The 16,056-nt window shown below is 31.3% G+C and overlaps 1 protein-coding gene across 1 annotated transcript in view; it reads left to right on the top strand.

Moving 5' to 3' along the window:
- Window positions 1–4,023: 4,023 nt before the first annotated feature.
- The window catches only part of LOC132752714 (furin-like protease kpc-1), a 79,255-nt gene continuing 67,222 nt past the window's right edge, over window positions 4,024–16,056 (top strand). The window contains 1 exon segment of the mRNA XM_060743077.1: window positions 4,024–4,444. Coding sequence (XP_060599060.1) covers window positions 4,271–4,444 — 174 coding nt within the window. The 5' untranslated portion in view covers window positions 4,024–4,270.

Genomic DNA, 16,056 nt, shown 5'->3' with positions numbered 1-16,056 from the left:
TAGATAAAATCATACAGTAACTTAACTGCAAGTAAAGTCACATTAACCAGTCAATCAAAACTTTGATCATTCACAATGAATTTTTCAATCACAAATTTCATATATCTCTGGTTTAAGGTGTTTCAGTAGAGGATATAAGATCTGTCATAGGGCCAAGATGACTGGCCACTGCTATAAAATAATAAATATCAAGTATATGAGTTCAGGAATTTTCACCTTCTTGACGATTCAGCCTCAAAACCCTGATCTTTTCCACTGATTTTATAAACAATGTATAGCACTCTCATACGAAATCCAGGATTTTCATTTGGGGTTTGCAAAAGAAATCGGGGGTGTTGGTGCATAAGCAGTGTAGCTGCAAGTTGGGTAAGTATGGGATGGTTTCTTCCCTCCTGACCTATCTGATTCATATTGGGTAGTAAGTTTACGAAAATAATTAACATGGAATATACTGGCCTATGGTATATGCAAGTGTGTATCTATGGAAGTCTATGGCTTATCACATAATAAAAAGGTTAATTGACTTTTGCTAGTGAAGCAAGCAGAAAAATTTGGGGAAAAAAATATTAACTGGTATCAAATTTTAATTTAAGCAACACTTGATCTTTCAAATTTAAGTAATTGAGGATGTGCTTGGAAAATTTTGCAGGGAGGGGGGGGGGCATAAATCTGCGCCTTCAATCTGTAATCTATATAATCATTTTCTGAAATATCATATGAAAAATGGTTAAACTATACATTTTACAAGAAATAAATCTTTTTTTAAATAGGACTATAAAAATAATGAAACATTGTCCTTTACTTAAATGACTTAATCAAAACACTCAAAAAAGAATTTTACTTGAAACTTTTTTTTTCAATCATATTATCAATATAATATAACATTGTGTTATAATGTGATTAAAGTAGGTCTTAACACTGCTTGATTGCACACTGATTAATGCCATATCTGTCTTTGAGTGATAATTGAGATCACTCAAGATAACCCATTTATCATCCGTTGACCAATCAAGCTATCACAACATAAGTCATGTAACATACTAATCAATATAATATAGTATCATATTAAAAATGTCACCCAAAGAACGATGTATTTAATGTAAGATCAAAAAACCTCTTCATAAATAAAGTTCCAAGGTTGCTGAACAAGTAGTTCGCCGAAACCACCCTTAATCGAGAAGAAAGATTGGGCCATGCAGTAAATAAGTAAATATACATGTATATAAAGTTTATGCTCATATAGTTTCTTACTTGCTTTTATTTCCCCGTTCATCTTACATCAATTCACCAGAATGTATATAGATAATATTGATTAACCAATTTAAAATATTCACACACAATGACATAAAAAGTTTGACCCAATAGTTATTCATTTAAATAAACTGATAGTACAGAACTTTTGTTGTCCATACCTGAAATTAACACACCTGGGCAAATATAAAATCTCCAATTTAGTTTGAATGAACAATATTTTCAAATAAAAGAATTAAAATCATTTGATTCGATGTTACTACTTACTTAACTGTATAAGTATCCTTCGTTAAATAACTCCAAAATTAGTTTAGGAACTTTCAACACTCAAAAGACGTTACCTGACAGGTAAGGCTATGAACGCGCATGTCATTTGTAGCTTTACTTCCTTGTATAGGGGTCTTCTCAAGAACGTAAAGAATTACATATGTTATGAAATGAAACAGACACGAAATGTCTACTACATTTTGCATTAATCGCGGAAATGTCTGTTTGTTGGATTTAGTATGAATAGAAAAATACGTTCCGCATCACCCGTCCATAATTATCTTGTTGTTTCTTTTAACATGTCCGATTAGTTGAAGTCTGATAATATAATGAGGTTTTTGTAAATATTATATCACGGATTTATATTACATATAAATCAGTGATTATATTAAAATATAGAAATAAGATCAACGCTCGAGGAACGCATCCCCCGACACAACCCATCAGTCTTCAACACCTTTGAGCTTGGCCTTCGGCAACAACAGGAAACACTGTACCATCACAGACACTTGGGGCGTGGAGCTCAAAATGCTTTTAAAATCTAAATAAAATGTATATTTGTCAATCCAAGCACATGTACTGATCATATATATCAAAAAACTTAATACAAGACAAAAAAATCATAATTTATAATAATGCAGAGGATAAAATCTGCACACCTTCCATCAAAATCACCATATAGTTTATTCCGATCCCAATACTTACATATTATCCTTTTATAATTCTTTTGTCCATAGACACAGAAAATATTATTCTCCAGATGATGGTCAAAATTTTTAAACTTCAACATCAATATGAACTATGCAACATCAAGATTATCGCCGTTTTACTACATTTACAAAATCTTTCGACAAATACACAATTCGCTCACAGCTTTGCTGTATTCAAATCGCGCTTTGAAGATGAGAACCAGTAAAGTCAGAGCCATTGGGTAATATGTTGGTTCCCATATTCAAAGCGCGGCATATTGGCAATTGCGGACTGTTTCAAAGATTGTCTGTAGGGGGTGTAAGGCCCCCACGGTTACACGTTTAATCGAAATGACCATATTGTCTTACAAAGTATCTTAATCATTGCCTGTTATAATGGATTTTATCTTTTCTAATTGGTTTATTCCAAAGTAAAAAATGGAAAATGGGTGTTTACAACTATTACCGTGCAATAGATGCTCATGACATAAATATGTGCCGACTCAATCGTAATGAGCCCTGATCACTATTTACTTGTACTTGTATTTAAAACAGAAAGAAAGTCATCTTTTGGTGACTCGAATACATGGTGTAGTATAGTACATAGAAGTACCACCGTTTAAACAGTATCATTTCGGTTCTAAGCAATCGTGTAAACGTTTACAAAAAATTGTAACATGGGAGCCCTAAGGGGGTGTGGATGGTAACTTGCATTTATCAACACACTCAGTCAAAGTGAGCCTGCAACATTTTCAACTTTGACGTGTTGGGCTGTCTTAAGGGATTCTATTTCTCTCCATTTTTGTTTTTTATGGGGATTCTGTTTTTCTCCATTTTTGTTTACATGCTCCATGCTATTAAACTTTTTGTGTCATTTCTTGAATTACCATTTTTGTGACTGATTTGTGCCATTTGTGTTTCGCCCCCACTTTTTAGCATAGTTTTGCTCCGCGCCCTGGCCAAGTTAACTTAATTAATTATCGACTTTTCGCATGACAGGGTGGTTGGACGAAAACATGCTAATTAGCCGGGGCAGGCGCAAAGTATATTTGATAAAAGTTTAATAAATAAAACTTCTTCCCCGCACCCTCGCTAATTAGCATGTTTTCGCTCCGCTCCCCCACCATTTTAACTTGTTCATTCTGGACTTTTTCGCTTGGTGGGATTGCTGGATGAAAAAACGCTTATAATATGTGTGGGCGCCTGGCGATGTTTATTCATTAAACAACATCCCGCGCCCCCGCTAATTAGCTAGTTTTCGTCCCGCCGTTTTATTTATTAAACTTCGCTAGTCGCTAATTAGTGTGTTTTTGCTCCGGCTTGGTGGGGTCGCGGGGCGAAAACACGAATGGCACAAATCAATTTTAATTTTGCCTCCCCGCCCCATCATGGAATCACTTAAAATGTTCAAGAATTATCATTAAGTTTAACAGTAAACGATTAAGGCTGATTGTTCAGCTAACTTTTTCTTAAAATGGATGTGATAATTTTATCTATTGTTCAAGCATAAAGAATCATGTTTAGTTCCTACATTTAGGACTTTCAAAAAATTCTATAAAAAAAATTTTGTAGTGTACTGTAACGAAAAATATTTAAACTGAATTTTTTTTAGGTAAGACTGTTAATATACACACAAGTTAATAAAGATATTGAAAAAAGTCTGAGATTTAGTGTTGTTCCCAATACCATGGAAAATTATTCCTATTTTCAAACTTTCCGTTTATTATATAGTTGTTCGCTTTTAAGGAAAATCCTAATATGCAGTAAATGTTTTGAGATGCCCCCTTATTTTATGTTTCCGTTGTACAGCGCCATCTATGTCAATAATCCGAAAGTTCAGTGATGAACTGACAGCTGAAAGAGAAGCTTGCAAATCCTGTGTTGTTATTAGCAATTCCTTTCATCAACTGCAATGGAATATGGTTAACTTTAATATGAGAGAATTTTCTTAACTGCATTGTTTCGGTGATATACATTGGTAATGAATTGCAGCTTTTAAGATAGATTGTCATAGGAATTCGACTGACCAGTGGTCACTGACACTGGACATAATTTCTGCTATCATGGACTTAAATATTTTTTCATTCACGGCATTTTTCGTATGCGTTTTCATTTGTAAATCATATGCGCTTGAAAATAACCAACACTTTACAGATGAATGGGCAGCAGAGATTGAAGGTGGAATAGATAATGCCAGAGATGTTGCAAGAAGATATGGTTTCATATTTGTTGATAAGGTATGCATTGAAATAAGGAGAAAAATTGTAATGACAGAGTACCCTGTGTACTGAATTATTTTTTGCCCGTATCTGTAGTAAGTTTCAACTGCTAAATAAATGCCTTTCACACCGAGCAAGTTTAAATTTTGTCAATACATGCCATACATGTGTGAAAGTTTCCAAGATTATTTCTGATTCTATGTAGAATTTCAAAAGACATTATTTTAAACATGTTATAAAAATATCATACTTTCAGACCGGAATGTGTTTAATATATAAATTTATTTCATAGTTTAATTTTATAAATGTGTTGCATTTCAATTTTAGCCTATAGATAGGGGCATATTAATTGTAGGTCTATTATTTTGATTTTTTCATCAGAAATATTTTTTTCAATTTAATACCTCAAAGTTATTGTCTCAGAATTATTACAAAACAGAAATGTTATTTCTACTCCGAGGTGAACCTTTGACTTGAGAATATAAAAATAACTTAGAATATATTCTAAACCAATCGAAATTTTTTGATAACTTCTTGTATCTATCCAGAATCCTTCTTTTTATGACTAGCATATTATGATGTGTCTGTTCATTTTGAGCCAAACAACAATTGAATGGCTTAAATCCAAAAGAAATAGAATCAAAGAAAGTTTACAAATATTATTGTAAATCAATGACTAAGATATGAAATGAAATGTGAAAAAATACTCAGACATATTTTTTTTCTAAACATCTTCAGAAATTTTCTTGAAGTTCAATAATTATTTGGGTCTCACTAAAAAGCGTCCCGAAGGATTTTAGCGTCCCGAAGCGTCCTGAAGCGTCCCGAAGCATTATTGTAAATTTAAACAGCCAGAAGGGTTATATTTATTGTAAATGAGCTATATTATTATGTACTGAGGTATTTATGGTAGAAAAAAATATTCTTACTTATCATTTTTTCTATTTATATAAAAAAAAACCTAACATACCTTCGACTCCAGTTCACTTGCTCAAAAACCACCGTATACCGACAAAGCGTCCGGAAGGTTTAATGTTTATCTAAACCAAAATTATTTTGAAATACTTCGTAATTTTAGTTAATGAAATAGTAATATAAGTAACAATAGCGAGAAAAAATGTTTTCCATACATAAAATTATCTTTATAGTGCCCGAAATCGTACATCTATCCACGCATAGTTCAAGTCGCTTACTGACTAACATAGCGTCCCTAAACGTATTCATGGTTTTAATTTTATCTAAGCAAAGATAGATCGTAATTAAGTTCTTTTATGATATGTGTAAGTGACATTAAAAAGGAAATAAACATTTCATCCACAAAATATTATTTTACAGTGCGAAAACTGACGTTTCCCATGTTGCGCTAACAAAGCGTCCCGAAGAATTTAGCGTCCCGAAATGTCATGAAGCGTCCCGAAGCATTATTGTTAATTTAAACAGTCAGAAGGGTTATATTTATTGTAAATAATGTATATTATTATGTATTGAATTATTTGTGGTAGAAAAAATTAATCTTACTTATCATTTTTTCTATTCTTCTGACTGTTTAAATTAACAATAATGCTTCGGGACGCTTCAGGACGCTTCGGGACGCTAAATTTCTTCGGGACGCTTTTTAGTGAGACCGAATTATTTTAATGGTCCTAAAGAAAGTTTAAGATATTTATAGAAGTCCTTTTTTTCTATGTGAACTGACAAAAATGTTGAATCATAGAATTTTTAGGAATTTTGTGACATTTTAACCAATGAAAATCTATTGACAAATATAAATTTTGGTACATAATGATGTATTTCAAAGAAATATTTTATTTGCAACATCTGTTAAGTTTGTATTAATATTCTAAAATTCTCAATAATTATTGTTGTCTTTACTTTTTATTTTATTCCAATAATTAATTCCTTTACTTTTTTTAATGGTAAGTCTTTAAAAGAATAAAAGAAGAGATAACATTGAATTAAACTTAAATGTTGCATGATGGTGAATATGTATTAAATTTAAGTATTCGAGGGAGTTTTGGTCCATTGAAATTTACTGCCGACTTTGCAGTAAGCTTACTTTACTCTAGAAGTCAGTAAGTTAAGGCTTAACCAATGCATTATTTAAAATTGTTTGCTAGTTGTATCTGAAGTTTAAGGTAATGGTTATTATTTTATGATGTGCAATACTTTTTAGAGACTTCTTGTAAAATTGCTTTGTTTTTTCTTCAGCACATTTTGACTTCTGAAAGATTTCCATTAGCTCTGTAATGAAATTCAGTATTCTGCAAACATGCAAATTTTTGAATTGATTTATTTCACTTGGTTGGTGATGTTTGCATGGAGAATATCAATTCATGGAAATAGTTATTGTCTCTCCAGACACACAACTCTGAAAATTGCTTGTCTTACACAAGTTTCTTATTCTGTCAATAATTTTTGCTTGGTGGTTGAATTTTTATATGTTTTTCCTATATACTTTTGGCTAAACTTTGATACAAAGCTTTTGGCCATTTTGTTTAATGACAAAACATGTTCATAATAACATTTATGAAATAACCCCAGGGCCAAAGTTGATTAAAGGTGAACCATGAAATTTTACAAAAATTACAATATATTCATCAGCACAACTTTTATTTGCAACTGAAATTTACAAGAGCATATAATGTCATATTAGTATTCAAAAACACACAATATTCTCAAACTCCCAGGTATCATTATAGCTAGAAATCATTTAGATCTGAGGGAAATAAGGCTGTGATCATTAAAATTTTCTATTGTACTATATCACATCATTTACAATCAAAATAGAACAAATTCAGTGGGAAGATAAGAAAGTCTCTCAATTTAAACCTATCACTGTTTGTTTTCATGAAAATAATTTAAGGCAGATTATTAATGTATTTACTAATTTGAAATGATTTTGTCTTAAAACATATCATATTGAATGTTTTCAGTTGTCTGTTTATTCCTAAATTGTGTTGATATTTGGCTTGGTTCCCGGCATAGTTTTCTTCATGATGATGGGGAAATATTATTGAATATTCTAGGAGACCTATTCCAGAAAATACAAATAATTACTGCTCCCCTAAACTATCATCATATGATGCCAGAGAACACTTATTAGTTCATAGAAAAATCTTTCCAGATATAATCAATAAGTGTTTTTTTTCTGCGGCAGAACATTGTATCCAGTGGCGAGTGGCGTGTATTATGTTTGTCCCTAAAGTGTGAAGTATATTACTGGTCTACTCCCTTGTGACAATTTCTCGTTTTTATTGCTCATAGGTGATAGAGATTCTTATTTTGGAATGGAAAAAAAACAAAACGTTTTTAAGGAAAGTTCATTCCATCATTGTACTTTGTAGGCCCTTCACACTAGAACCAGATTATTTTGTAATTTTTCAGGCATTTGCCTAAAATTTCATGTTTTTTTTCTTCACTTGAAAGCTCTCTTTTTTTCTGTATAAAACCAATATTGAAATAATACTAAATCCAGGATTTTCAGGTTTTCTGAGACCCATGTATTGTCAATTTATATATTTCAGGGATTTTTTTGGGCTTATTTTATAGCCTATATTCGGTCATATTCCCAAGCATTGAAAATAGTATATTATTTTCCCAATCCACAATAAAAAATTCCCAATAGAAAGTTACAAAATAAAAATGTTGAATATCAAATTCTAAAATCTTTGAAAATAAGGACTTCTTCAATGTTATGGTGCTTAAATGTTTGAAGATACTATCCTAGACAGTTACTCTTTGCATTCATATAATCACTGTAAAATTTAAGTCATGCACGGTTTCCCAATTTTTAACAAAACATCGCTGAAATTCCCAATTCCATGAGTATGGGTCATGTTCCCAAAATCCTGGAAAAAAACCCTGTATTTGCCTCGATTTATATTATTGTTAATTATGCTTCTATTTTTCCTGTCAAATGTATTAGTAAGGTTATGGTAATATTGATATCAATTGTTATGCTTCATCTGGAAGTGTATACATGATGTACAAAGAGATTGTAAAGATAAATATTAGGTAATAACTGTGTAATATTATTACATATAATCAGATTAAGTATTAAAACATGTGAGAAAAAAACAAAATATCATACCAGTATAGATAGTTATCTGCTGGTCAGCTGGTGATATATATCAGTAAATATTGATATTAACAGGGTTTCCTTTTCCTCCGCTGAAATTACAGTCTGAATCAGTTAACTAAAATCTTGCTCATTTTACATAAAAATTTGATTTTGACTTAAAGATACATGTATGTATACTATGCTCATCTTTGAGTAAAATTAATTTTATCGCAGAAATTTATTGAAATATATGAAATTCTTACTGAATATGTCTACTTTGAATAAAAGATTGTATAAACTATGAATGGGAAGCTGCACCGGTTTTAGGAATTGAATTGCACATATCAAAGAAAGATTGTCTATGGAATATAATGAATAAATAAAAAAAGAAGTAACAATTTGTGACTTAATCAACTCCATTTTGCCAATGAGTGTATTTCTTAACCTTAGGGACACTGTGAGAATGTAGTTGGATTTGCTGGTTAAATGCATGCATATTAAGGGAAATTTTGAATACCACCCATAAAATTTGTCTGGCCAATTTTCGTTTATTTCAGGTTGCACATTTCAATTATCAGATGAACACTTAAGTATTAAATATCTGTAGATTATATCAGTGTAACATGAATATAAAACATGTTGTGAAATATGACATGCTTAATTACTTGGCCTTTTCACCTGTTTACTGATTTGGTAAATGTTCTTTTGTATTTCCCACTTTTACTTTATAAATCTGATACTATCTGTAAAAACAAAACACCATGTATTTAAAGAGCTAAATTAAAACTACATTTATATTTTAACGCCCATTCTATTTTTGTGTTTGGGTTAAATTAGTGATCAAAATGTAATTTATAGTGTTGCTGTACTGAAACGCTGGGGTTGGTTTTGCTTAACTTCAAAAGTTGCACTATAGAAGTTTCTTTCTTTAATTTAAATTACCATGTGTTCATTTTTGTGTTCATTTTTTATTAAAAAAACAACTCTGAAATGGTTGTAATGAGTAAAAATGTTGTCAGTTCAACACATTTATCTGGCTCTCAGCACAAATTTTCTACCCAAGGATTGACCTAAAAAAATTTAAAATCATCAGAAAAAATTGCAACTCTGTCACATCGACTTCTTTGTATTATTCTGTCACAATTTCACAAAAATTATGAATATTTAAATATTTCTTAACATAATATTACATATATTTTTCTTCAGTTAAATTTTTTTGAAGATTTATTGTACTCAATTTAAGGGTATGTCACTTTAAATAACTACAATTGCTGCTAACTTAGGGAATTTCATTCATCTCTATGACAAAGTATAGGTTATATTATTTATGACTGAAACGGATGTTCTGTGCAAAAGTAAATACATCAAAAAAAAAATTAAACCACAGTCATAAAATGCAGTAATGAATAATTTGATCCTTGTGTACTGATATTAACTTTAGGAAAAAATAACATTTTCTCTCTTTTTTTTTGTTAACATTCTTTTATTTAATTCATTTCTACACAAAGTATGTTTTAACTCCCATGAATTTATCATCCAAGAAGAGTCATTTGTCATCTTGAGACTTCAGCCCACCCGTGAACTACTTCTTTTTTTGCACGGATAATTTGATACAACTTCTTTTGAAGGAGTTTACTTTTGCTAAACTGACTGGGGAGAAGGGTTATAATTTGATAGATACTTTATTTACATTTAAACACTAATGAGATGGTCTTTAGAAAGTTAGATATTTTTGCTTTTAGACATTGAATAACACAGAAAACAAAACTGTGCCATTGTCAGTGGTTTTCCCACTGAAGCTGTGAATTAAACAATGAAACAAGATTTCTTTTTAAAAATTAATCACTCTTACATGTATACAAAGGTTAATCATATAAACATTTCGAAAAAGACAACTTTTTGGTTAGCAGGGCTTCTGAATATTTCAGAAGTCAATGTATTCAGAAGCCAATATATTCAGAAGTCAATTAGATACATTGTAAGCACATTTTGAAATAATCCTGTACCTTATCTTGCCAATTAATAGAATGCATGTTTGAGATAAGGTAATTATGTTCAATGTTTAAGATAATATTTCCACTAAACATTTGCTCTAAAATCAATCTTTATATACCAGGCTAAAACTGTTGTTGAATTTTCATAAAGTATAATAATATTGTACTGCATTAAAGTACTTAAACTCAGAGAAAGTACAGGCTGGCCTCTTTTCTTAGGTTTTATGGTCCGTGGATATGTACATGTACAAATGTAGTTCTAAGTCATTATTGCTGCAAAGGTTTTAAAGTAAATGTAATACATGTAATAAGTGTAATAATTTTGGAACATAATTTATTTAATTTGATAACATCTATATGTACAAGTGGATTAAACTTTGTTAATAAGAATAAATTCTATGATTCGCAGGTGTAGAAATACAGTATTTATTTCTTAATTTCTGATTAATTTGATACAAAGATTAAATTATAAATGAGGCAGTAACAGCAGTGTACAGTAATGAAGCATTGTTAATTATAAATCAGTTAAATGCCAATCATCTTGTACAGGTGTGTGCCAAAACTTTATCACATACTGTTAACCTTGCTGGAATCAACACCTGGTCTTAACAGATCATGTATATATGACTTAAAACAAGGAACTGGTACAAAAAGTTTGTTCTACTACATAAAATTTATCTTTTCTTTTCTGAATTTCAAGTTAAGGTACATGTATGACACTGCCTTCCCCCCACCCCAACCCCATCACCTTATGGGCACTATAAGAAACTGTAAATTTGACAACATAGGTTAATTATATGTCTTAAAGGACCCCTGTATGCAAAATTCAGTTCATTAAAAGAACAATGTAATGTAAATCTATTTTACATAGGTATTTGGTTCAGAAATTGTACTTCATTCAGAAATTTCACTCCTTTAAAAAACAAAAATGTTTTCAAGTTTTTCAGAATTACAGCATCTTGAAATTCCTGATACCTGTTATATTTTGATGAAACTTCAAGGGTAAATTTCTCCCACTTTAGATAGATTATCTGATAGGACAATACAGGTCTTATTTACCTCATGTTTCCATGGAAACGATTTAAGATTTGATGGCTATTTGGAGATAAGACATAGGTGTAAGATTATTGATTTTACATACTTTCTAAGAGGCTATAGGATAAAAAGGATCATATAAATATTTATTTGGTCAGCTGCTAGGAAAATGTTTTCACACAGTAGATAAAGACTGTATCTTAGAATTGATACGTTCACTTTTGGTTGATGATAAAAGTAGGGGGATTACCTTTTGTAAGAGTTTCATCATCAAATAAAAAAAACATTTAATGCATTGATAAAATGCAATTGGTAACTCAAAAGAGAGAAAAATTATAGTCAGTGCACATGTACTGAAATCTTTGCAAAATTGTTTGGTATAAAATCAAAACAATGTAAGGAGAAAATGAAGAAAAATATAAGTATTACATAGTAGAAGACATAAATATTATGAATATTTATATGACATATTTGTTCATACATTTTAACAGTGAATGCTGACAGAGTGTCTATACATTCAAACTTTGGGCCGCCATGTATAAGGTACACATTCGCACAACTATTCTTGTGATCTATTCATATTATTCAATATGCATTTGTTTACATTTCAATGTTCAAATTGTAATAAATTGTTCTATTTTAAATGTGTAACATGAATTTTCTGCTACTGCCTCTGTGATACATGTTTTTAACAATTGTCTGTATAGCAAGAAGACAATGTTTTATTTACATTTTTCATCACAATCAGTCAAGATGTCAGAAGCGCGTTTTGTGTATTTTACGAACTTGAAATTGTAACTTGTATATTTTGATGAGTTTATTCTCCTATATACTCGGTCAATGACGGTTATATATTAATAAATGAAGTGATAAAACAGTTAAAGAGAGTTGAAGCATTGCCGTCTGTCTGCCAGTCTGTGAGCAACTCTCTATCAGGATAAATTTCCTCTTTATTCATTTTCCCAACCACTATCAACATGTTTATCTTTCACTACCTGCAGTGGTCTGTAGATAAAAACACTCGTATTTTTCCATTTCTTGGAAGCCAGACATTTTTGTTGTACTCTGATATAGTACAAATTGTAATGGAACTGACATAAATTCATTAAGTTTGGAAATGACTCAAGAAATCAGTATTTTATAACTGTTAATATTTACCTATCAATGAATGTTAAATCATGCAATAATAAACTGAAGAACGATGCCTCGCTGTTTATACAGGTAGTTGATTATTCCTGAAAACTATCCATTTACAGAAGCAATAAATTCAGGGCTCACGCTGGCTGAACTTCTATTAATTCGGCTCTTATTAGATAAGGGATTCCTTGTTTTTGTTATACTACAAAAAGTACAATGTACGTTGATAAAATTTTGTAAGAAATTACAAAATCACAGGAATCGGGCTAAAATTATTTTTTCACTTTAGTAGGGTATACTCTGAAACCATGAGAAATAATATATGTGTACGTTAACAAATTGTAAAGGAATACTTATTATGAAACTGCTGTAACTGCCACTTAATATACTTTACTTACAGTGGTATCATAACATTACCTACCATTACATTACCCACTTTTCACTGACCATTTTGCTTCATGTAATAAACCCCTCCCCACTCACGCCAAGCTTCATGATACCCAGGCCAGGCCATATTGCTCCCTTCGCAGCTCAGTGAATACACTCATGTTGCTTCAAAGTGAACAATAGTAAAACATTCGCCGATGCGCAGGAGAGTAGCCAGGCCATGGAGTAGTCCCATCAAATACAAGCAAGTCCTCTCTGGATCCCAGCTCTTCATTTGTTCCTGTCCTGGAAGTATCACCCCATGAAGCTCAATGTTACAATGTTTTGTTGTGGAAGTGAAGACATTTGTGTTCTCCCTGCAGGCTGGTAGATTCAATCAAGATAAGTAGCTTCCATGTACAGATCAATATTATATAAGTGGGACTTTAAGACTTAACTCTAGTCTACTGCAGTTCTAATGTCTTTAACACTCGATATAGGCTGAGACCTCCGAGACAGACAAAATAAATGTTAAATATATACAGTTAACACTCTCTTTATTATATTGTTGTTCTTGAAACAGACTGACCCCATGCATCAATTTTTCAGCAGTAAATGAAAGAATGGAAAGCTGTATTTCATAAAGTTGACATTTGCTTGGTAGAGTTTAACTGTCTGGGAATATATCAAAAAGTTGAGTAATATAATACTTCCAAAAGACCATTTCTGCCAGAAGAAATATCGGTCACAAAAGTTGGGGTGTTTTTTTTGGTTAATTTTGAGAGATTGGAGGGTAATACTATACATAGGTTAGGGGATTGCTGCCAGAGCTTGTTACCATCAGAGATCACATCATGTTATGTTGCATGAGAGAATATACTGACATCATTCACAATATAAGATTCTAGCTTTCATATTTAACAAAGAGTTATGATGACTGGGAAAACAGGAGGGTCCTACACTCACTTCATTGTGGTCCGGTTTTTGCCATTGTGGAGATTTGGACAGACTAATCTCTCAACTTGAATACACATTTCCAAGTCTAATGTGACGTCTGAACGGCTTTACGGTGAATCTGTCCTCTCAATACTGGCAAGTGGAATAATTAAGGGTCATGACATAGGGAAAATACATTGGATATTTCATACATATTGATGTGTGGCCAGTTTTGACAGTTTATAGTTTTTTTCTCGGAAACAGAGTTATGAAAACTATTGATCTCAGTCCATATATCGCAGAGTCAGCAGAAATTCTGGCGCTCTTTGACAGGAAAATATTACCAATTTGTCTTGGGACATCTTAATTTTCAGCCAGTAATATTTCATACAAGTTTTAATCAAAGATATGCGCTATAAGCAGTTCTGCTTGTTATAGAATCATATAAATATTGGAGAGAATTCAAATTTCAATGCCAATAGAATTTAATATCCTAATTCTAGAGGTATTCAAAGTTTGGAAGGAAAGAAATTGTGTTTTATGTATAGACAGTTAAAGATTCTCATCTGACGGTATACTATTTGTTCAAATTTGTACAGGGGAAATGCTAGTGACAAACACTCTATGCAAACAAAACAACTCTAAAATATAGTTCTTAATATTTATTATGTAATAAGTAATCATTTTTCCAAACAATGTCAAGATTATTATCTCCCTTTTTTATTGACTTTTCATTCTAAAACCTCCCAAAATCTATATGTTGATAAAGGAAGTAAATATTTTGTCAATTCTTTGTTTGATGACTATTCCACTTAACGAAGACATGTTTTGTTTGATTAAAATATTCAGTTTGTGTTTGATTAAAAAATTCAGTGTTTGGTAGGTCATAAATTACATTTGACAACATAAAAGTGACTTAGTTTTTCGTCTCTTTGATTACTGTCAGTAGAAATAGAGATTCTGTCTTTTCTTTAATACTATAATATAGTTCATATTATGATATATATCTTTTAAAATACAACATAGATAGCTTAAATACCAGCAAGATTGCATTATTTACCAGCAAGATTGCATTATTTACCAGCAAGATTGCATTATTTACCAGCAAGGTTGCATAAATACCAGCAAAAGTGGTGTTGTGGCCAAGTGGTTATGGCATTGGACTTCAGCCACATGGGTTCAAACCCTGTCAGGGGCGAGCTGTTTTTTCATTGAGCAAGAAACTTCACACTCATTGCTCAGTACTGGTTTGTCCCGGGAATGGATTTGAGAGTGTTTCTATAAGCTTATAGCTTCTTTCATAATCAGACTAAAATAAATTATGTTTGGGTTAATGCAGAAGCTACTTGCTGTTATATACAAGGATGAAAAATGTGTTCTGCGTGAGATGAACCTTGAGGAAATAGTAAATCATTGTAAGAAATGAGAAATGTTCAACAACAGGAGATAGAACAACTTGTTGGAATCGTGTAAAACACAAGTGATATATAATTATATTCTTATTGGCTGTAAACAATGGGATTATATTGCCTCTTCATTATGAAGAGCAGATTGGGAGAAATAAATGTTTTCTTAATGATCTCTTTCTAGCAGATAATGTTTTACAATTTTCCAAGAAAAACATATCAGCTAATTACATAATGTATCCATTTGCCTATCTCTGCTAGTTTTCAAGAAACATCGTATTCTCTCTTGTGTTGGTATATTAAGGTTCTTCCATTATAATTGCTTGGTTTTCATAGAAATTTCCTCTTTGATATCTTGGCAGCATTTTTCAATTAATTGAAATTGTTAGAAATTTCACTTTAGTCTACTGACAAGGGAAGTTGCATGTATATTCCCAGTTCAAATACAAAACTTAATGTGTCTTACAGTTTAAAATGTTAGCTGTTAGTTTAATGTAAAATGCAAGAATTCGGGTTAGTAGGTTTTATTTAACTATGTTGACATTATCATCATTATATACCAAAATAATTTAATATCATTCTATATCATTATGATCATCATGATGTACATTTTAGGTATGATTGAATATAGAAAACTTTTCAAATTTTCTATAATGTATCCCACCTTATTTAACTCCCTGAAACCTTAGTCTAATA

The sequence above is a fragment of the Ruditapes philippinarum genome, unplaced genomic scaffold (assembly GCF_026571515.1).
Source record: "Ruditapes philippinarum isolate M1 unplaced genomic scaffold, ASM2657151v2 ctg2974_1_1_1_1, whole genome shotgun sequence".
NCBI lineage: Eukaryota > Metazoa > Mollusca > Bivalvia > Venerida > Veneridae > Ruditapes > Ruditapes philippinarum.
The sequence above is the reverse complement of the archived record's forward strand: the minus strand, read 5'-3'. Positions and strand labels throughout refer to the sequence as shown.